General features: G+C 37.7%; 1 protein-coding gene and 1 pseudogene across 7 annotated transcripts in view; one reads left to right on the forward strand and one right to left on the reverse strand.

Annotated features, from left to right (window-relative positions):
• Positions 1-24,452, forward strand: part of ATXN2 (ataxin 2) — a 94,809-nt gene that overhangs the window by 2,289 nt on the left and 68,068 nt on the right. For all 7 annotated transcript variants that reach the window (XM_070399299.1, XM_070399293.1, XM_070399294.1 and 4 more), the window contains exons 2-5: positions 20,209-20,245; positions 21,271-21,330; positions 21,818-21,889; positions 22,715-22,865. In XM_070399299.1, coding sequence (XP_070255400.1) covers positions 20,209-20,245; positions 21,271-21,330; positions 21,818-21,889; positions 22,715-22,865 — 320 coding nt within the window. The remainder of the gene's footprint in view (positions 1-20,208; positions 20,246-21,270; positions 21,331-21,817; positions 21,890-22,714; positions 22,866-24,452) is intronic.
• LOC138998055 (E3 ubiquitin-protein ligase PPP1R11 pseudogene) lies at positions 15,902-17,416 on the reverse strand (annotated as a pseudogene).

The following is a 24,452-nucleotide window of genomic DNA, read 5'->3' on the forward strand; positions in this document are numbered from 1 at the left end:
GTTTGATGCATTGGGTTCATAGAATGTGAAGTTTTATTCTTGTGCAGGTCTTTAGTTAATGTACTCATAGCATTCTTTCCATTTGAATCACTGTTAACTGGGTTCTTCATAAACCAATTATTTCTCAAGTGTCCTCACTTGTGTTGGAGTGTATCGGCCGTTAAAATAAGTTCTGGGACTGAGGGTGAAGAAAGAAAATGCACATTGGGTTTGCCTTGTTTAGAAATAGGAAAATATTTTTTGAAAGTCTAGAAATTCTCGTCTGCTTTAAATAATACAGTATTTCTTCATATTTGACTTTTGAGGGGGTAAATAATGGATTTGTATGGCTTTCCAAATTTATTCTGTCTTTAATTGTCATATGTGTTTCAGAAGGTGTTTTTTTTTTTTCCCCTCTTAGAACAATGTAACCACACTGTTAATGTTTAATCATGATTTTACCTTAATTCCAATTCTTATTTTGGCTTTTTACCTTTTCATTTTTACGTAGTTTTAGTGACTGGATGTGTTATTTTGTGTTTAGCTTTTTTTCTTCAACTTTTTCTTTTTTTTTTTTTAGGTTTCTTAACCATTCTCTAGTTGGGAATTGGGTTTCAAAATTATAGAAAATGGTGCAGTAAACATCTTTATACTAATAGCTTTTTGGTTCAGTCTAATTATTTCCTTAGAGAAAGTTCCCAGGAGTGGTTTTACTAGGTCAAAGGGCTTGAAGATTTTTATGGCTCTTGCTAGCTGTGCCATATTACTCTTCAGAGGACTTGGGTAAGTTTCCAATGCCAAGAAGGTGGCTCTTCTATAGAATGGTTTCTTTGTGGTTTGTCAGACACAGTGAGGGATTTTCAAGAGAAAAGGTGTACTTACCGGCGAAGTGCATACATTAAGTGCTTTTGTTAGAACTTTGAGTTTGAATTTGGTGTCTCTGAGGATTTAATGAAACAATATATGTGAAGCTGCTTTGAAAACTGTGACTGTTAGTATTAAGGAGAACACATGGTTTATCTGTTGTGTTGCTATTTCTACTAAGTAGAGGAATAAAAGTTCTGAGGACTTGTTCTAAAGCTTTTTGGTGGTTTGTTGTTAACTTCCCTCATTCATCAAAGTATTTGTTAGCTATTACTCTATGACCAGTTTATTTAGTGTTTTTACTGCTTCTTTCTCTGAAGGCCTTTCAACGTAGAACTTATGCTGCAGTTTAGTGTAATTGTTCATCATGCTCCCATTTAAATATCAGTGATATGTTCATCTCTTTAAATACCGTTAGAAACGTCTAAAAACATCTACATTTATTCAATACATACATTTATTGAAAAGATATGTATAAGACAGGTATAGGTACTTGGAATATGCCAGTGAATAAAAGGTAACAGCTATTTTGGTATTTACATTCAAATGTGATGAACCGGACCATAAACATGACATTAAATTAGCAAGCTGTATTTATGCTCCCCTCTAATCTCATATTAAGGAGCAATATGGGAGTATGGGGGCAGAGAGTGGGTAACATTTGAGCAAAATTTTGAAGGAGGCAGTCATTTGCTTTTTATCTAGATTAATTAGTCACAGCCCCATTTGTAATTTATAAGGTTTAAACTGCATCATCCTTTGTTAATTTCATTCTTTTATGTGGTTATTGATAATAACCAAATTTGAAGTTGTACCAAAAAAGTTAATTGGCAGTTAAGTCATTAGAGGCAAACTGTGAATGGCTGTTAAAAGAGGTACATTTTGTTTCTTTATCTGGCTTATTTATATTACCTAATCAGTTTAATTTTCATTCCAAGTATCTAGAGAAAATATACTTTTTACAATTGGGCAAAACCCTATATCATATTGCTTATCAAAGAAAAATGTCTATAGTTGCTTTTAAAGAGTTTGCATTCTTAAAAGTCAAAACAATGGTATCAGTCATGGTGTTCCTTTTTTGATTAATGTAAACTTGTATTTTCTGTGTTTCTCTAATTAGAGAAACAGTTAGAGTTTTACGAAGGGGATGTTAACTCATATCATAGCTATTTAATAGCCATATGTTTCGACTTAGTGGGGGAGGATTTGATTTTTTTTTGCTCTAAGTAGCTACAGCTGTGTTAGAACTTACATTCACCATAGCATAATGTTTTTATACCTTGAAATGGATTTTAAGTTTTTAGAAAATTTTCCCCCTAGAACTTTTAATTTTCTGTTTTGGCTAGATAGTAATAGTATTTTGATACTATATAAAATGTCGAGCTTGAACAAAACCCTCTTTTTGTAGCTATTTCAAATGATTGTGACAACTTCAGTGGAGATGTAAATAGAGATTATTAACAGGCCTATCTGCTACTGTATCTTTTTAAAAAATATATATTTTATTGATTTTTTACAAAGAGGAAGGGAGAGGCATAGAGAGTTAGAAACATCGATGAGAGAGAAACATCGATCAGCCGCCTCCTGCACACTCCCCACTGGGGATGTGCCCGCAACCAAGGTACATGCCCTTGACCGGAATTGAACCTGGGACCCTTGAGTCTGCAGGCTGACACTCTATCCACACCGGCCAGGGCTGCTACTGTATCTTTTTAAGTAAAGCTACTTTTTTCTTTTTTCAAAGGTTATATGGGTCATCTATCACTGTTACCATACCACGATTTTAAGAGGTTGATACAGTGGTCTTTTTAGCAAGAGTGTTACTAAAATAAAAATAGAGTGCTTTTTCCTCTTGAGGTGTTTTTTTTTTTTTTTTTTTTTTTTTTCCTCTTGGGTGTTAGACTTCAAAAAAAGGGATATTTTTATTAGAAAATTTACTCATCAATGAATATGAAGCTGGCATAAAGCTTTTGAGAGATTGTAGCATGCAAATCTAGAATTTGTAATGTAGTTGCTTGAACCCTTAACCTTTACTAGCATTACTTATGATTGGAAATAGATTGAGCTATATTTTAATGTTCTTGATATTCTTTAAAGTATATTTTTCTATTAAAAAAGAATTTCTTCTGCTTTTGAAGATTAACATTGTACGTAGAACAGTATAATTCTCCATAAAGGTGCTTGCCAAACAAATTAGAGCTGCAGTTTTGTAGGCAGATGTGTTGTAAACTACTTCCATTTAAAACATCATTTCGAGAGATTTTATATAGCATATGTATAAAATTTAGAGCTTTCGGATATGTGTAGAATGTGGTCCCTAATCTTACGCTGCTTATAATAAAATAGAGAAAAGAGATGTACGTGAACTAGTGTCCAGAACAGATATATTCTTGAAATTAATAAATTGACACAGTCTTTGTATAAGTATTATGTCAGTTATATTGAAAGTCTTGTCTCCTATAATTTGAAAAACAGTTTTGTAAAAATAAATCTTTATATACATTTCAGGGAGGGAGAGGGAGAGAGAAACATCAATGATAAGAGAGAATAATTGATTGACTGCCTCCCACATGACCCCCACTAGAGATCAAGCCTGCAACCTGGGCATGTGCCCCGACCAGGGAGTTGAACCATGACTTCCTGGTTCATAGATTGACGCTCAACCACTGAGTCACGCCAGTAGGGCTGAAAAACAGTTTTAAATGCTCTGTAGAAAAGTAAGAATGTAGAGAACCAAAAAACAAAGCCCAAATTCCTGTAAAGTTAACATAGCCTACAATCTTTCTTTTGAGATATTTGTGAACATATACATACATATGTTAAATAGAGTGGCATCATATGGTGCTTACTGTTTTGGATTCAGCAGTATTTATTATCTTTTTAAATATTTGTTTCCCTCCTAAAACTAGAATTTGAGCATGAAGGATAACAGAAAGTCTTATTTACAACAGAAGGGGGAAACCCTAAGCTTTGAGAGGTTAGGGGACTTAACTCATTGCCAATATATTTATATGATATCCCTCCCTTTAAATAAATGCAGACAAAGACAAGATCACAATGTGCATTTTAAAGAATATATAACCACAGATAGTCCTTGCCCTTCAGGATATCTTTTTGTAACCTTGAGTTTGGCTTTCTAAAATAGGAAGTCTAGTTTCTTATCTTTAAAATACACATATACATGATTTTGTACATATGTGGTATGAACTCTAATGTTAACTCCTCGGTTTTGTTACTTTTAATGGTGTAGTATTGTTATGGATTTGGGTTTATGAAAAATTGCCACAATTATTACTAATCTTAGATTTTATTTGCTGAAAATTATTTGCAGTTGTATGCATATGAAATATGGAATTCCCTTTACATTAAAAAACATTCTTAGGTAAATAATTTATACTTTAAGCCCTGAAGTTGAGTCAAGTGGCTATAAAATATCAATTTCATGCCATGATGAATAGCTAACTGCATTTTGGAAACTGGATAAAACAGCATTCTATAATGGAGTCTTTGTTAATCCAATCAGTTTGTGGTATGAGGCTTGTCTGTAATGTAATTATAAATGAGTGTGGCTTATTTTTTATCAAGTGTATCAACTTTAGAATGTTGTCCTCTTGTAAATATTACTTTGAGAGGATTTATTTCAACTGTGTTGTCAGTATTTGTGATTACCAGTTTATGTTCACACTTGGAGTGCGGGAAACGAGTTAAGTCGGCTCGCGTGAATTGCGCGTACTCCGCGGGAGCCGTCTTAACTCGGTTCATATAGATTTGCGGTGGAGTGCGGGAAACGTGTAAACTCGGGCCGATTGTAACTGCGTATTACCAAATATTTGTTTGTTTGCCGTTCACAAAGATACCTACCTGCGTATGCGAACCGTTTCATACCCATTGGGGTAATAGGTATCATAAAAATCCCTGATTTTGCGCGGGAAACCTAAATAATTGCCCGCGCCATCTTATATTTTGGCGGGAAATTCACCCGACACCGTAGTGTTCATATTGCTTTTTATAAATCATAGGTTAAAAATATTCTTAGCAAAAAATAAAATAAAAATATTCTTAGCAATTTTTGTAAATAGCCAAGATTAGTCTTGATTATAGTTTTAGTTTAAAGAAAAAAAAGACTGGTTTTAAACCAAATCATGCATTTTTCTTTTGGGGTTCAGAAACATTTTTATGGACCTTGTGTAGTTCCTTATTTTCATTCCTGAGACACATGAAAATCCAGTAGAGAAAAGAGTTAAGGTCTTTGCAGATTACAGAAAGGAGAGCTCTTCAGGGAATCTTTCAGAGTTTATTTGCTTTAACTTAACACATGATTCTGTAGAGTTTGCTTTTTTTTAAATTTCAGATTGCCAGCAAGTAGAAAGGTAAAACTTTTAGGGGCAAACATATTGACAGCAATTAGAAATAATAGTGGTATGATAGAAAGTTAAGAGTTGGGAGAATTATAAAAAAGGGGCCCAGGAGCTCAAAAAGTAGTCGTGAGCTGCTTATTGATGGGGATGTGCCCTGAGAAATGTGTCCTTAGGCGAAGTTCGAGTGTACCTACACAAATCTAAACGGTATAGCTTACTACTGTGATTGGACATGCTATACTTCTATATGCCTGGCTACGCTGCAGGTCTGTTGACAACAGCATCACCACAAACACATGAGTAAAAGCATTGTTAAGTGATAGGAATTTTTCAGCTCCATTATAATCTCATGGGTCTACTGTCATATCATATATGTGGTCCATTGTAGACTGAAATGTATGGTGCATGACTGTATATAATCCTGATTAACTAAGTTTTTAGCTCTGCCATAGAAGACCCCCAGAGGCATTACTGTTTTATAGCACAGTGTAGTTACTTGTTGTGCTCTTGAGGGAGACTCAAAACAAGGTTAACTTGTTTTTCATATCAAAAACATTTTTTTAAACTGCAGGTCATGACTCCTTAGATTGTAAAACCACTGCAGTGGGTCATGACCAGCATTTTTAGAAAAATGAAAAAGAATGCAAGATGTTAAAATGTGTTGCATTGTTAGGGCTTAAGAATTGTTTTAAAGAACTTCTGTTTCACTTCATATATATGTGTGTGTGTGTATATATATATATATATATATATATACTATGTTGCAATGTAGACTAATTTTTCATTGGTATAATCAGTCACTATGTAGATATACTTAGATGTACTAACAGGATTGAGGAAGGGATTTGCAGTTATGTCTCTGCTAGAGTTGCCAGATTTAGCAAATAAAAATAAAGAATGCCCAGTTAAACTTGAACTTTTGGTAAACAGTGACTAATTTTTTTGGTATAAATATGTCCCAAATTATATGGAACAAAATTATTCATTATTTATCTGAAATTTAAATTTAATTCGGCATCCTTTATTTTATCTGGCAACCCCAGTCTATGCTAGAATTGGAGTTCATCCTTTGGTAACTAAAATTCAACTCTGTGAGGGTGAGAACTTTATTTTGTTCATTACTCTATCCCAATTTCCCCGAACAGGTTTGGCACTAAGAGAATCACGTGTTTGAATGAATGAATGAATGAATGGATAAGTCACTCGCTCAGAGACTCAGTGTCTGTATCCACTAAAAGGAAGAAAGAATACCTTCCTTAAAAATGAGATACCACATTTTTATTACTTTCCACTCTTGGCACGTCGTAGACCCTCAGTATTTGAGAATCATACAGATTTGGAGTTAGAAGTGGCTCTGGTGATTTTTAGTTTTCATTCTCTTGACAGGTGAGGAAACTAAGGCCACAGAGATTATTTGTCAAACTTGGCTGCACAGCTGACTTTAGAATCTTGTTCCCTTTTCCCTAACATTTTATTTAAAAAATGTATTGATTTGAGAGAGAGAGAAAGAGAGAGAGAGAAACATCAATTTATTCTACTTATTTATGCATTCATTGGTTGCTTCTTAATACTTTTAAATGTTTTTGTTGACTTTAGAAAGAGAGGGAGGTAGAGAAACATTGATTAGCTGCCTCCTGCATGGTCCCTACTGGGGATGGAGCCCAAAACCGGATGTGCCCTGCCCAGGAATCAGACTGGTACTCAAACCTGAGACCTCTCGGTGCATGGAATGGCACTCATCCAACTGAGCCACACGGGCCAGGGCTGTTGGTTGCTTCTTACGTGTACCTTGACCGGGATTCCAACTTACAACCTTGGCATATGGGGACGATGCTCTAACCCAGCTAGGACCTCTAGCATTTCACTTGTTTTCAAAATTTGATGTTTATTCAGTAATCTAAGAAAAGATCTATCCAGAAAAAGTCATTTTCTAAAAGTTCCAATTAGCAAAGGCTCTACTTTGCTGTTTTATTTTTTGTCACATGTTTCCGTCACTCTTCAAGTGGAAGAATGTGTTTGTCTTTTTTAGGAACTTGAATTCAAAATAAACTTTTAGAGAAGTGTTGTGAATAGAGAAGGTGGGTGATTTTTTTTTTTTTCCTCCTGTCATGGGTACCAGAAGGTATTTGCTGACTGTACTTAGCAAGTCTCCTGATTGGTCACTTCTTATCCAGATACTTGTACACACTTCAGAGCCATAACAGTCTCCCCAAACATCTTTCATCGTGTCGTCTTTCTATTGAGAAACTGTGAGTGGCTCTCATTACTAGCTGAATCAAATCCAGACTATTCAGCCTGATAGTCAAGTCCATCCACAGACTGCACAGTGTATTTATTCTCCAGCATAAATCAGATTCTTCCAATCTAGTCATCTTGTCCTCTTAAGCATAAGTCTTGAAAGGCTTAGCCCAGATTCTCTCTTACACAGTGTCTCACTATATTTACCCCAGGAAAATGTGATTCCTTCCTCTTAATAGCTTTGGCTTTCATTGCACAGTACCTTATGTTTAAGTTCTGCTGCTCCTCCACTTACAGACTTTCTCCTTAGGATGAACTGTGAGATAGGAGCAAGGTTACATTATACCCCAGAACAAAAGTGGGTTAACCTTACCAGCAGGTGGTATTTTTGTTCGTTTGTTTATGGTCATTTCATAGTCAACCATTCCTATCATTTTTAAATTCTGTGTGTTTACTGTGTTTGAACCTAGTTTGTTGTCAAATCTATCACTTTCAACAAGTGCAGTACTGAGTATTGATAGTGTCAGCATTTAATTGTGATAGAAATGAGAGATTTAAAAAAATTATAAGTAGTTAGGAAATGGCGGCTTGGGACGGATAAATTATTCTGAAGGACTCATCAAAAAGTGCCATCTTTAGTCAGTAATAATCAGCAAAAGATAAAAGAGAATTAACCCTTTGCGGTCCAATTTTATTTTTGGAATTCTAACGGTCTGGTCCAAATTAATTGATGGGATTGAATGTTGAACCGGTTTGTGGTGTCGACCTCAGCCTCAACGTTGGACCTGCTCCTAGCGCCTGGTCTGTTGAGTCAGCCTCCACGCTGGACCGAAAAGGGTTAATGAATGAAATGGGAAAACTTGGAAGTTTGAAGCTAAAGATGAGAGAAGTTTGGGAGAAAGCTACAGTAGTTAAAGTGCAACTGCTGAAACTTTGTCAGACCTACAAACAATGCTAGTTTCCCAGGCCATTGATTAAAGGGTCTAAAGCAGCGGTTCTCAACTCATGGGTCGAACGACCCTTTCACAGGGGTTGCCTAAGACCATTGGAAAACATATATATAATTACATATTGTTTTTGTGATTAATCACTATGCTTGAATTATGTTCAATTTGTAACAATGAAATTGGGGGGTCACCACAACATGAGGAACTGTATTAAAGGGTCGCGGCATTAGGAAGGTTGAGAACCACTGGTTTAAGGCTTCTCCAATGACACCTGAAGGGATTTTTAAGAGAAGGTTATTTTTGGGAAGAGATACCCAATAGAATGTTCATATGTTGGGTCTGCAAGCTTCAAAACCTCCCCCTGTTCATTCTGGGCTTAGGAACACATTGGATATACAGAAGAGACTTAACATTTTTCATCGCTCAGTGCATGTGATTTAGCTCAAATTACTAGACAGTTATTTCTTACTGTGGTAGATTGCTGTTTAATTAGATGTACTGAGGTATCTATATTAATAAAAGGGTAATATGCTAATTAGACTGGGAGACCTTCCAGACGTCCTTTCGGACAAAGCCATGGTGGCGGGCCGAGGTAGAGGCAGTTAGGGGCGATCAGGCCATCGGTGGGAGGGCAGTTGGGGGCGAGCAGGCTGGTGGGGGTGCGGGGCAGTTGAGGGCGAGCAGGCTGGCAGTTTGGGGCAGTTGGGGGGAATTGGGGGCAAGCAGGCCGGCAGGCAGAGTGGTTAGGTGCGATCAGGCTGGCAGGCAGGTGAGCAGTTAGGAACCAGCGGTCCCAGATTGTGAGAGGGATGTTCGACTGTGGGATCAGGCCTAAACCGGCAGTTGGACATCCCCCGAGGGGTCCCAGATGGGAGAGGGTGCAGGCCAGGCTGAGGGACACCCCCCCCCCCCCGCATGAATTTCGTGCACTGGGCCACTAGTACTTTACATAAAGTTCACCCTTTTTGTGTATGGTTTCTTGAGTTTTGACAAACATAATCATGTAGACACCACCACACACATGATATGTCCCCATTAAAAGCAAAAAAACCCCACCCAAACATTAAAAATAAAAACTTGGTTCACAGTGTGGTAGAAGAATTGAAGGCTCTTGTAGTTAGAGAATAAATGAAGTGAGCTTGAAATTAATACTAAGTTTTTAGTAGAAAATGTCAACATATAAAAAAAAAGAACAGTTTAATGAGCCTTGTGTATCTTATCAGTTTCAGTATTATCAGTAAATGGCTCATCCTGTTTCACCTACACTTCCCTCTTCTCCATTACAGATGTCCCCTTTGTTGTTTTTCCCGTGACCCCCTCTACCCTGTACTTGCCCCTTCCAGGCCTTCACCACACTGTTGTCTCTGTCCATGGGCTATGCATATATGCATATAAGTTTCCCTGTTAACCACTCCCCACCCACCCCCACCTTCCCTCTGAAATTAGTCAGTCTTTTGAAGGGGGTTAAAGTTGTTTTGAGGCCCAGGAAAGATTAATGACCAATGGGTACAACCATTGGGTGAGAGACTTGAGTTCACTTAAAGGAAGCAGTCTTGGTGCCTTAGCCAGAGGGGATGAATGGAGTGGAAGGTAGACAGTGCCTGTTGCTGGAGAAACTTGCTGAGCAGACTGGACTGCACTGTCCAATATGATGGCTACTGTCCACACATGGCTATTAACATTTATAATTAAGTTAATTAAAGTTTAAAAAGATTAGTTTCTTAGTCATGCTAGCCATATTTTGGTCAACTCATGTGCCTAATGGCTACCATATTGAGCAGCATGGATATAGAAGTTTTTTAAAAAATCATTACAAAAGTTCTATTGGGGAGCATTATACTTGAGCCCCAAGATCCTTTTTTATCGGGGTCCTGTGGAGCGTTCGGTGTGCCTAGTGCAGCGGTTCTCAACCTGTGGGTCGCGACCCCTTTGGCGGTCAAACGACCCTTTCACAGGGGTCGCCTAAGACCATCCTGCATATCAGATATTTACATTACGATTCATAACAGTAGCAACATTACAGTTATGAAGTAGCAACGAAAATAATTTTATGGTTGGGTCACAACATGAGGAACTGTATTTAAAGGGCCAGAAGGTTGAGAACCACTGGCCTAGTGCATAACTAATAATGCATGGCTTTATGACCTCTTATCCCTTCTAAGTAAAACTTCCTTTGAAGAGGTCCTCCCCCTCCCAAGTGTAGTGTGTGCTGGAATATGAGGAAAATAATTGGGTTCCCTAACCGTTATTAGGTACCCAGTAATGTACCAGACATTGTTCTTTAATCACCATTTTATAGATGTTGAAATTGAGACACAAAGAGCTGAAGTTGTGAGGTTAATGTCACAGAGCTTGGAAGTGATAGGGCCAGAATTTGAACCAATGCAGTTTGCAGACAACTGAAATTATTTCTTGTTGGGATAGTTTTGAAACATGGATTCTAGATGATTATGTGATGGGATTAATCTGGTAGTTCTGCGTAAATTTAGAATTGCCACCCCACCTCTGTTTGCCAAAAAAGGTCTGGCTAACTCTATAGTCTTGCTAAAACAAAGACAAAACAAAACACAGAAAAACCTCTACGTTTGGGTTGTCATGACCCACTCCCATTGCCACTTTGGTTTTTTGGTTGTTTTTTAAAAATATTTTTATTGATTTTAGAGAGGAAGGGAGAAAGATAGAAACATCAATGAGAGACAGTCATTGATCGGCATGTTGAAATAGTTGTAGAAATGAATGATGTGTAGGTCAGATGTTTTGAAAAATAGGTAGTAAATGAGCAAAATGGTGAAAAATGAAGTAATAAGTTCTATACTTAATTATTTTGTATGGTGACAGTACCAGTAGAAATTGCATGATTCCCCCCAAGAACCCTCAGAATTCACTGATACAGAGGGCTGACTGTATTACCACAACTTGCTTATTTATTTACTAGATACTGGACATTTGGGCTGCTTTCAGTGTTTGGCTATTATGAATAAACCAACTTGGAACATTCACATTCATTGCTCTTGAATAATTACCTAGGAGTAGGATTGCTAGGTTGTCTAAGTATGTTTTACAGTGGGGCCTTGACTTACGAGTTTAATTCGTTCCGTGACGGAGCTCGTAACTCAAATTATTCGTATGTCAAATCACTTGTGAACGAGTGAGACACGTGATGCTGGGCTGATGTTGTGGTGTTCACTGTGTGACGTTCGCTGTGCCAACTAGTGGTGGGGTATCTGAAGCTGGCTCGTAACCCAAATTTTAGCTCGCAACTCAAAGCAAAAAATCGGCCGAGAGACGGCTCGTATCTCGAAAAACTTGTTAGTCGGGACACTCGTAAATCAAGGCCCCACTGTACTTTATAAGAACCCCTGCCCAACTTTTCCAAGTGACTGTCATTTTCCCTTCCCACCAGCAGTTTATGAGAGTTTCAGTTGCTCAGCATCCTCACTAGTAGTTGTATTGAGAGTCTTTAATTTTACCCACTAAATCTTATTTGGTTAAATGATTGTGTAAGTCTTTTGCACACTTATTTTTTTATAATATATTTTTATTGATTTCAGAGAGGAAGGGAGAGGGAGAGAGAGAGAGAGATAGAAACATCGATGATCAGCTGCCTCCTACATACCCCCCTACTGGGAATCAAGCCCACAACCCGGGGAATGTGCCCTTGACCGGAATCGAGCCTGGGACCTTTCAGTCTGCACGCTGACGCTCTATCCACTGACCCAAACAGGCTAAGGCCACACTTACTGTTTTATTAATCTTTATTTTATTAAGTTATATGAGTTCTTCATATATTCTGGGTATAAACCCATTATTATATATTTTGTAAACATTTCCTTGTCTGTGGATTGACTTTTCATTTTAATAGCATCTTTCAAAGAATAGACTACTTAAGCCCAGCTGATGTGGCTCAGTGGTTGAGCATCTACCCAGGAACCAAGAGATCACTGGTTCAGTTCCCAGTCAGGGCACATGCTTGGGTTTTAGGCTTCATCCCCAGTAAGGGATGTGCAGGAGGCATCCTATCAATGATTCTACCTCATCATTGATGTTTCTCTCTCTCTCTCTCTCTCTTTCTCTCCCTCTCCCTCTCCCTCCCTCCCTCCCTCCCTCTCTCCCTCTCTCTCCCTTCTCTGAAATCAATAAAAATACATATTTTTTTTAAAAAAGAATAGACTAAAAATTTGGTGAAGCCTAATTTATCAGTTTTTTTTGTTTTATCGTTTTTATTTTTTCTGTTCTATCTGAACTCTTTGTCTAATCCAAGGTCATAAAGATCTTCTCCCATGTTTTTTTTAAAGTTTTATTTAAACCTTTTATGGTCATTAGGCCATTAATCCATTTTGAGTTAGCCTTGCTAAGCTCTTATTTGTAGTAGCTTTTTTGCAGATTCACTTGGGATTTTCTGCATAAATGATTATGTGGTCTTTTAAAAAAAATGTATTTATTGATTGTATGGAGGAAGGGAGAAATATAGAAACATCAATGATGAGAGAGAATCATTGATAGGGTGCTTCTTGCATGCTGCCTACTGGGGATTGTGCCTGCAACCTTAGCATGTGCCTCGACAATGACCTCCTGGTTCATAGGTCAGTGCTCAACCACTGAGCAATGCTGGCCGGACAATTATGTGGTCTTTTAAAGACAGTTTTCTTTCTTCCTATCCAATCATTGTGCCTTCATTTCTTTTCTTTTTTTTTTTGTTAATCCTCTCCTGCGGATATTTTCCCATTTATTTTTAGGGAGAGTGGAAAAGAAAGGGAAAGAGAAATATTGATGTGAAAGACATTGGTTGGCTGCCTCCTGCATGAGTCCTGACCAGGGCCCGGGCTGGGGAAGAGCCTGCAACCAAAGTATGTGCCCTTCACTGGAATTGAACCCAGGACCCTTTGGTCTGCAGGCCAGCACTCTATTCACTAAGCCAAACCGGCTAGGGCAGTGGTTGGCAAACTGCGGCTCGAGAGCCACATGCGGCTCTTTGGCCCCTTGAATGAGGCTCTTCCACAAAATACTGACTTCTGCGCATGGGCCACGAAGTTTCAGTCGCACTGTACGTGTGCACCCGCACGTGGTTTTTTGTGGAAGAGCCACACTCGAGGGGTCAAAGAGCCGCATGTGGCTCGTGAGCTGCAGTTTGCTGACCACGGGGCTAAGGCAAGCCTTTATTTCTTTTTTTTGCCTTTATTGCACAAGCTAGAAGCACATTTTGAGTGTATATCTCATCAGTTTATTTTTCTTTTACAATTTGTTCTAATCAGGATTCACATGAGGTTCACAAGTTGTTCGATATGTCTCAAGTCTATATTAATCTATCTACAGTTAACCCTTCCTTCATTTTATGTTAGTTGCTTTTAATTCAGTGATCAGTACAAGGTCCTTGCATTTATGGTACTTGCTCATAGTGTTGTCATCAAATGCATCTTATTAAAATACATACCTTGATGTTTTTTCAATAGGTGGATCAACCTCAATTGAATATTGTTGTAAAGCTTAAAAATAATTAAATGAGAATAAGAGCACTTTCATGACATTTCTTATGTACAGATTAAACTTTCATGAAAAGTAATACTGTCAAAGATTCTTGTAGAAGTACTGGTTCATATAAAACAGCAATAAACTTTGTTTTTAACCCTTTTAGTGCCGGGGAGCGCGATCATGCTCCTCCTGTCTTTTGCCAACAGTGCCGGGAATGTTATCACGCTCCTCCTGCAGTGTCACTATTGGATGCTAGTAGTTCACTCTTTATTGACAGATGGCACCTAAGTGCAGATTACTTATGATGCTGAATGTTTGTAGTTCTAAAATTGACCACTGGCATTTATCTGCCTAATTTTTTACAGGTACTATGATTTTATGAAGTTTACTCAGATTTTGTAGCCCTAACGCTTTGAAATGGTGTCCAGTTCTAAGTCTGCTTTTATTAGTGATGATGATATTGCTAAATATGTCAATTCTTGCTGTGAAGATGACGATTTTGTGGAAGATATTGGAGAAGGGTGTCCCTCTATTTTAACATATGTTTTGTTCAAATTTTTTTTCTACTAGTATTTTGTAATACAATCAGCAAACAATATATGTCAAAGATGAAAACAAATGTAGTAAAGGTTTCCTTAAGTTTTTGAATATGTAACTTCATTTACTTGTGATTCACAATTTTTTTTCTTAAACTACTGTAAAATCAGCAAAAATGCCTTGGCAATTTTAGCATAGTTCCTAGGATATTGGTTGGCACTCAAAGGGTTAAATGGCAGTTATTGACATCGCAGCCCCATTTTTTTAGTACAGGCTTTTCTTGTAATGACTCAGTAAGTATTTTAGGCTTTTTGGGCCATAGAACTTCGCTGTTGCATATTCTTCCTGGCTTTTCTTTTTTTAAAACAACCTTTTAAGAACTTAAAAAACATGCTTAACCGCAAAGGCCAGACAAAAACAGGTTGTTGGCTGTAGTTTAGTGACTCTTGTTTTAGAGAATGATTACTTTGAAAGTTTGCATTTCCATTTTTTTCTTTCTCTTTGGGCTCATTGACTTATTAAATACTTAGTAAGTGTATCTGTATATATAAAAGGCTAATACGCAAAGTGTCTCCTCGGGAGTTCGACTGGGAGACCTGGAGTTTGATCGCTTGCTATCACGTGCGCTGACCACCAGGGAGCGGTGTGGAATGAAGGAAGGCCCCAGCTGGCAGCTGGAAGCTCCCGATCAACCCTGATTGCATCCAGGCCTAGGGACCCTACCCGTGCACTCCCCGTAGGGAGTGGGCCTAAGCAGTTAGACATCCGCCAAGGGCTCCCTGACTGCAAGAGGGCACAGGGCGGGCTGAGGGACCCACTGAGTGCACAAATTTCATACACCAGGCCTCTAGTATTTCCTAATAACAAGGATGTTCTGTTACAAGACCACAGGTAATTAATATTATGTCCAACTGTTATCTACGGGCCTTATTCAGATTTTACCAATTGTTTACTCTGTGGTCCAAGAACCATTCCAGGATTGCAAGAACCATTCCAGGATTGCATGTTTCATTCAGGTGTCATGTCTTTGTGGCTTCGTTTAATCTGAAGTAGTTCCTTAGTTTTTCTTCATCTTTCATGACTTGACACTTTTTAAAAAATACATATTTTATTATTTTTACAGAGGAAGGGAGAGGGATATAGAGTTAGAAACATCAATGAGAAACATCGATCAGCTGCCTCCTGCGCACTCCCTACTGGGGATGTGCCCGTAACCAGGGTACATGCCCTTGACTGGAATTGAACCTGGGACCCTTAAGTCTGCAGGCTGACGCTCCATCCACTGAGCCAAACCGGTTAGGGCATGACTTGACACTTTTGAAGATGTTAGTTATTTTGTAGAATGTCCCTAAACTAGGGCTTGTCTGACATTCCCTCATGATTAGATTCAGATTATACATTTTGACAGGAATAGTACAGAAGTGATGAGTATTCTTTAAAATATATATATATATATATATATATATATATACATACATATATATATTTTTTTTTGTGAGGGAGAGGAATTTAGTGCTGCATTGGCCCTGGAGGGGGCTGGGACGGGGTGGTGGGGCTCCGTCTGGGGGTTCCACGGCGCCATCCTTTGCGGTGGCCCCGTAAACAGTGTGTGTGACCACAGCCTTCCTCTTCCTCCTCATCACTCTCCGTAGAGCTCTCACCAAAGGCCCGAGGTTTCTCATAAATACAACAGCATTTTGATGAGCGGTGCCCCATGTGTTCGTTGTCCATAGTGTCACTTGTCCATTCCACCTTTTTCTCTGGCTTCCATTTCCGCAGTTTGATGGTCAGGCTCCGGTTCTCTTGGGTTCGGTTGTCACGGTAACCGTTGTCTCAGTGCCGGTCTCACTCAGCCTGGCCCCAACTCGGCCATGGCTCGGGCTGAGGGAAGGAGGGGGAGACACCCTTCCCTTGCTCTGCGTCTCCGGGACCTAAGAGGATCGGTATTGGACTCCAAAAATACATATATTTTTATTGATTTCAGAGAGGAAGGGAGAGGGAGAGAGAGAGAGAAACATCAATGATGAGAGAAAATCATTGATCAGCTGCCTCCTGCACACCTCCCAGTGGGGATTGAGCCTGCAACCCAGGCTATGCCCTTGACCTGAATCAAACCCATGACCCCTCAGTCTGCAGGCTGATGCTCTATCCACTGAGCCAAGCCAGCTAGGGCCGAGTATTCTTATTGTATGATATCAGGTGCATGGGGTCCGTTTGTCCCATTGCTGGTGCTGTTAACTTGGATCACTTGATTAGGGTGGTGTCTGCTAGGTTCCTTTACTGTGAAGTTATTTTTTACTTTGTCATTAATCAGAGTCTTGTGGGGAGTTATTTTGTGACTACCAGATTTAGCATCCATTGGTGATTTTTTTGCCTGAAAAATTTATTATGATGGTTATCAAATGGTAATCCTCTAATTCCATCATTCCTAATACGTTTATTAGTTGGAATTCAGTTGTCAGGCCGGTAGTATGATTAGGAGATGGAGCATAAGATGATCTCTCTAGGTCAGCGCTCGCCAACCTTTTGGATCTCACAGATCACCAGTTGGTGACTGCTGCCCTAGGAGTAGGGGCAGGGCTCTGGCTGGGGTGGCACACGATTCTGTGCGGAGTACACCTTCCATAGCCTGGGAGCTATGTGAAAGGTATAGAAGGTCCAAGTAGAAAGCCTTTCTTCTAGATGGATTGACCCTTTTATCACTGTAATATATCCCTCTTTATCTTCATTAACATTTTTGTTTTAAAGTCTGTTTTGTCTGATAGTACAGTCATTCCAGCTTTCTTGTATGTGCTGTTTGCAGGATAGCCTTTTCCTTCCTTATACTTTTAATATATTTGTATCTTTGAATCTGAAATACCTCTTTTTTAAATATGTTTTTATTGATTTTTAGAGAGAAGAAGGGAAAGGGATAGAAGAGAGAAACATCTATCAGCTGCCTCCTGGACATCCCCCACTGGGGATCAAGCCCACAACTTGGGCTTGTTCCCTTACCGGGAATTGAACTGAGACCTCCTGGTTCATGGGTCGATGTTCAACCACTGAACCACACCATCTGGGCACCTCCTGTATTATTTTGAAGCAGTATACACTATTATTTTTGTAACTTTCTTTGTGTGAATTTGGCATATTGAATCACACTTTAACCTAATTAATAACTATTAAAAGCTTAGAAACCAGGGTATAGTTTTGTTAAATCTGATCAATCTAATCATAAGTATATTTAGGACTAGAATGTGATCTTGGCTTTTCTTTGAGATTCAATTTTTTGTAACTAAATGAAATATTAGGATACCTATTTCAGAATACTAAAGAGAAATAAAAGTAAAGCATAATCTGAATAGATCCAAAAAGAGAGAAAAAACAAGGATGCATTTGGCATTTTATCAGTTTCAGAGAATGCTGCTGTGATATGCTAACATTCCACCTTGGGTGCCCAACCACCTGTTATATCAGGAGAAATCAGTGGTTTCCACACTTTGTACCACTTTATACAACTTTGAGTCTTTTATTATTTTCCCTGTTGAACTATTTGATCTGAGTAAATTGGATTGTCAAAACAATTGCTCTTTATTAGTCAAAGGTAGAAATGTAATAATCAATAAAAATAGTGTGACTACTATAAAAGAGTTTTATGTTTTAAACTCTTAAGTAGCTTTGTGAGTTTAAGGGCACTTAATTAGAGGCATTTGCTTAAGTCTTTTAACGATGGCATCTCAGCAACCACTAAGATGAGATAACCCTTCTAAACAAGATTTAGCCATTTTTTAGCTTTTGGCTACAGACTACAAATAAATAGAAAAATCTAAATTATTCAAATAATGAAAAAATGAACAAATTTGATTAGGCGTAATTGTGAGGCTAGTTTATTCCCTGTGATGCAATTTCAGAGAGGCAGCATAAGCTAGAAATGAATAGTCTGGACTTTGGATCACCTGGTTCACATACCACCTCCTGCTCATGAGCTGAATGATTTTGGTCAAGATGTTTAACTAACTGCCAAGGTTTGGTTTCATAGCCTCTAAAGGAGGGATGAGAGATTTGACATTGTGCTTACCATAGTGTCTGGTTTTTAGTCAGTTCTATAAATGGTAAATTATTGGTCATATTTAGACTTTAGCAAGTTCTCTGTGCTGTGTGTGAGGCAGTCACAGAATCAGAATATTGGAAATGGAAGGAATCCCAGAGGTGATTTGGTTCAAGACATTATCTTCTAGATGAGGGAAGGTGACAGAGTTGGAGACAAAATTGGCCCTGGCCTCAGTGCTAAGGGCAGTGCTACTTTGCTGGGAATTGACACCATTCAAAACTGCTAGACCTTTTTTTTTTTTTTTTTAAGAATAGGGTGTTTTTATGGCACACCCAAGGTTTTTTGTTTAAAAAAAAATGTATTTTATTGATTTTTTACAGAGAGGAAGGGAGAGGCATAGAGAGTGAGAAACAGCGATGAGAGAAACATCAATCAGCTGCCTCCTGCACACCCCCTACTGGGGATGTGCCCACAACCAAGGAACATGCCCTTGACTGGAATCGAACCCGGGACCTTTCAGTCTGCAGGCCAATGCTCTATCCATTGAGCCAAACCGGCTAGGGCACTGCTAGACTTTTTAGACCTGAATTGTACTTCTCTTTGAATGGTTTAACTTTGTATCTTTTTGTTTTTCTTTATTGATTAAGGTATTACATATGTGTCCTTATCCCCCATTGGCCCCCCCCCCCCTTGCTCTCACCCTCCTGGTGTCTGTGTCCATTGGTTAGGCTTCTATGCACGCATACAAGTCCTTTGGTTGATCTCTCCCTTAAGTTTGTATCTTAATTTGAGAGTTGTGATTGTATCAGAACGAGACCCCAGTTTCGTTACTCTAGAGTAACTCATGTTTTTAGAAATATAACATTTCACTTTATCAGTGTTTTTATAATTTCCTAAGGGTTCTAATCTTTTCTAATGGAACAAGCCTGAGGGTGTATTATGTTCTATAATAAAATTGAAAATAGAGTCCACATTACTGGAAATTACTTGACAGCCAGCTTCATTGGTGTGCTACATTGTTTCAGAAGGCACTTACTATTTAACAGGATGTAACTTTTAAAAATCGTCATCCAAAGATATTTTTCCATTGATTTTTAGAGAGAGTAGAAGAGAGAGGGAAAGGCAGAGAGGAATATCAATGTGAGAGAAACACGTTGATTGGTTGCCTCCTGATGGGTTGCCTCCTGCACGCCCTGACCAGGGCCCGGGCTAGGGAGGAGCCTGCAACGGAGGTATGTTCCCTTGACTAGAATTGAACCCGGGACTCTTCAGTTTGTAGGTTGACGCTCTATGCACTGAGCCAAACCTCTTAGGGCCAATTTTACTTATTTTGAGACGTTTTTCTGCAGTTGTAAACACAGTACCTATTCTTAGAGGTGAGGGAAAAACATAGGAAGTGACTTGATGTCAGTCACATCAGGAACAGAATCTATATTTTGCTCCTGAGTAGCTTTTCATGACAGAAGGATTGATTACTTTTGGAGTAAAGATTATTATATTTAGTATTGGTTATTCCAGTACTAAATTTTGAGTTTGATATTGTTCAGTTTCTTTCCTCCCGCCTTCCTTCCATGACCCATACCTGTTCTGGGCCTCAGAGCCAGCAAAGCAGAGAGAGACGGGGGTACTGTTCTTAGATAGCTTTTATACTTAATATTAGATGACTCCGGCCCACAGATTGATCACTTGTGCTTTATGAATGGAATCATAAGATATTTTAAATTTGAAAATATTTTAGCTTGTTTAGCCTGTTGAATTTAATAAACATAATATTTAATCTTTTCAGAGGTCGAAACAATAACAAGGGACTGCCTCAGTCTACGGTGAGTAATTTGAATATTATTTATTTGGAAAAACTGGTAACTGAAATGTGATTTTGAAACCATAGACCAAAAGTCAAGGCAAAAAAATTCCCTCTTCAATTTTATATCTCCGATATCTTTTACAGATCAGTACTGTTTGGTATAAAATTATTAGCTCTATGTCATTTTGATGATGAGTGTATAAAATGTAATATTATCTAGAAATATTTTTCATGCATAGTAATGTCATTTCTTCTTTTATAAATCACCAAAGGCAAATCTAACTCCTAAAAGATAAGTGAAATACCAGAACTGGAGTTTGCAGAGCTCTTTGGGTTTTGATTTTGAGTTAATGTGCTATCTTTTATTCTTTTCATTTTTCTTCCTTTGAAAGGGCCTTTTGGGTTTAAACTGGGCACAAACAGAAGAAGGTGTATGTTCTACTCACTAATTTTTGAGACTTTGTTTTTACTGGGCAGTTTTTCTTCTTTAGAATCAGGAGGACACACACTTATGTAATAAGGAGTGGTGTGACTAATTAATCCTTAGAGCGCTGTCATTGATTCATACGTGCAGAGAGCAGATAATTCAGGGTTTTCTACAACTCTACCCCATTTAGTTAAGGTATTCTTAACCCTGTTTAGTATACAGGTCTGTGAATTTTGATGCATACACTTGTGTAACCACTACCATAATCAAAATAGTAGAACAGTTACATTGCCTCTAAAAATCCCTCATGTCACTTTATAGTGAAATCTCCCCAATCACTGATCTGTCTCTTCTATTCCTATGGCTTTGTCTTTTCCTCATACATGTAAGTTCAGTTTTGCTTTTTATATCAGGCATAGTCAAAACATTGTTATTTGGTATGAAAACCTAAGTTTCTATTCTCTAAAGAAGCAAAAGACTATAGTAAACCAAATCTTCCTTTAATGCATGTAAGGTATTACAAACCTAACTAAATATTTTATAACAAAATAAATGTTTAATATATGTGCAAGGATAAATATTGATTGCTGATAATGTTTTTTTTCTTAATATTCCAGATTTCTTTTGATGGAATCTATGCAAATATGAGGATGGTTCATATACTTACATCAGTTGTTGTAAGTTATCAGATTATTGGGGAGAAACTGCCTTGGGAGTGGAATAAAATAATTTCATGATGTTAAAATGTGGCTGAATGATTCTCTGTGTAACATTTCTTAGGTCATATTTAATCAGGAATTCTGACTAGAATTTTGGAGGTTAGAATTCTACCCAAGTTACTGTAATTCACTATAAAAAGCATTCTTGTTAACCCTGTTGTGTACATAATAATATTAGTAGTTGTTATGATGCATTATTTTGTCACCTTATTAGGACTGGAGTCAGAAATACTTAACTTCAGTATTTAAGTTCATGCTGTAAATTCTGAGCAGAATCCTGTGCGAATTGTGTATTGTTGATATTTTAAAAACTTTTATTGTTCTGTCAGTGAGCACCTGATATGTTGAATGAAGCCTGATGAGCTATAAAACGTAAATTGAAAACAATTACCACCATGACTGGGTATCACACTGTTTCTTTGATAAATTAATTATATGTTTTTAGGGATCCAAATGTGAAGTACAAGTGAAAAATGGAGGTATATATGAAGGAGTTTTTAAAACATACAGTCCTAAGGTAATTTTTACTCTTTTCCTTTTTGTTAAATGTGAAACCCCATGAATCATTAACTGCCCTGTGCTTGTGTGGCTTCCTGACAGTGCCTGTTGGTTTTTGATTTAGCAATTTATCGTTATGAGGTGGGTATGTTTGTCACATTTTCATGCTCAGTGCTTTACCTTAAAAGCACTTTTTAAAACCACTTTGAATGATTTTGCTCTTCAGTTTCAAATACTGATTATTTTATAGATGGTATGTATAATCAAAAGGATTTCTTGTTCTGTGTGCTTATTAAAATATTTTGGTCTTACCCTAGCTGGTTTGGCTCAGTGGATGGAGTATGGACTGAAGGGTCCCGGGTTCGATTCTGGTCAAGGGCACCTACCTTGATTGTAGGCTCAGTCCTTATCCCCGGTGGGGCATATGTGGGAGACAACCAACTGATGTGTCTCTCTCACATCAATGGTTCTCTCTGTCTCTCCCCTGCACTCTTTCTAAAAATCAATATCCTCTGGTAAGCATTAACAACAACAAAAATATTTTGGCCTTTTCAAGTATTGTGGACGAAGAGGGAGAAATTGGGTTGTTTGTTTTTCTTTTTTATTACTGTTAATGTTCTCGAGGCATACCATGGTAGCAAGGACCAACTTTTAGGTGAGAGGATTTTTAAAAGATGGAATGGGAAACAGTTCATATTTCTGAGGAAAACATATAATTATAGTTCTCTTGAGATAGATTATTTTTTGCCAAAGGCATGTAAGCATAGTACTTTGCTGTGCTGAAGAAGTCATGTCAAGTTTATTTTATAAATGTTTAAATATTTACTCACGTTTTTCATTTTAGTGTGATTTGGTCCTTGATGCTGCACATGAGAAAAGTACAGAATCCAGCTCAGGGCCAAAACGTGAAGAAATAATGGAGAGTATTTTGTTTAAGTGTTCAGACTTCGTTGTGGTACAGTTTAAAGATATGGACTCCAGTTATGCAAGAAGAGGTGAGTTTTGATTTCCTAAGTATGCTTCATGGTTTATAAAATTTGTTCAAGCAGACTCTACAGACATTTATTTTTAAAGAAATACGGGCTTTAAAAAATGACCTGATTAAGATAAATGGGGATTATAATGCATTTTTGTTGGAAAATGTTAAAAACTAGTGGAAGATTCATTGCTACTTTTAGTAGGATAAATAATGAGAGTTTGTGTTCTTATTAAAAAATAGTTTGTAAAGGATTTTCTACAGTATCATGGTTAAACATGCTACTGTTATACTCATCGGAAAATTTCTTCTCCCATTTGTTCTGCAATGCTTTAGTTTATAAATTTTTCATTTTATAATGCTTATAAATAACACATAGTTTTATTAAGCTTATAGTTCTATAAATGCTTTAGTTTCAGTTTTATAAATGCTCTGTAAACAAATCAAAGGCACAGAGCTAAGGGAGAAAGGCAGAGGGCTGTGGATAGAAAATGATTAATGAAGACAAATGGTAAAGGAGAACCATACATATTTGAAAAAACGTTCAGGGTATGGGACTACGTTTAGAGAATATAAAAGCGGTGATGTATTTATATTAAAATTTAGTATGTTTCAACTGTTCATTGAGGAGAAGAATGTCAGAGTTGCTGTTATTCATTTAGAGAGCATATTTTATAGTGCTGAATGTTCAATAACATTGTACGACTCTTCTGGGCAATTTTGAACTTGATTCTTAAATTGATTTTTTCTCTTGGTCAAATTTCATAGTCAATTCTATTGCAAATTATAACTCAGCAAGTTTTAATTTTTATGATTCAGTCTATGCCAACAGCTGTTTCTGTTGTGCTAATTTTTCTACACTGTTATTTAGAAGTTATAAGCCACTAGAAAGTTAAAGCTTTTCTCTTGGACCTCTTAACAAGGTTCTCACCTATAGTTAGCTTGCTTTTTCAGAAGCTAGCCATCCTAGGCACTCTAACTGCGTTACAGTGTTGATGAAAGCACTGTGTCCTGTTCTTGTATCTCCTCAAATGTCTATCTTGTATTTGTTTTTTTGTTAATCCTCAGTCAGTGATATTTTTTCCATTGACTTTTAGAGAGAGTGAAAAGGAGGGAGGGAGGGGGGGGGGGGAGAGATAAAAACATCAGTGTGAGAAAAACACATCAATTGGTTGCCTCCCACATGACCCGGATGGGGAATCGAACCTGCAACCCAAGTGCGTGCCCTTGACCGGCATATACATACCTTGAAATTGGCATTTTATTTTAACTTGGTTTCCTGTCTCTTTCCAATGTTCCTTTCTCACCTGCTTTTTTCTCTTGCCCTCTTTCTGTTCTTCTTATTGCTCCTCATTTATATTTTTTCTCTTTAATATCCCAATTCAGCTATGTTTCAGTTCTCTGCCCTCTTGTCTATTTCCTTATTTCATTCTCCCTCATATTTCTTTCTACTGCTTTATTTCCATTGTAGTATTCTCAGTCTAGAGAACAGGGGTCAAGTGGGCCAAATCCACTCATCAGTAAATAAAGTTTTATTGTAACATAGTTATGCCCATTCCTTTATGCATCGTTAGTGACCGTGTTTCATGGTACAGTGATAGAGTTG

Source organism: Myotis yumanensis, unplaced genomic scaffold (genome assembly GCF_028538775.1).
Source record: "Myotis yumanensis isolate MYYU_CA2020_CCGP unplaced genomic scaffold, mMyoYum1.0.hap1 SCAF_19, whole genome shotgun sequence".
In the NCBI taxonomy this organism is placed as follows: domain Eukaryota; kingdom Metazoa; phylum Chordata; class Mammalia; order Chiroptera; family Vespertilionidae; genus Myotis; species Myotis yumanensis.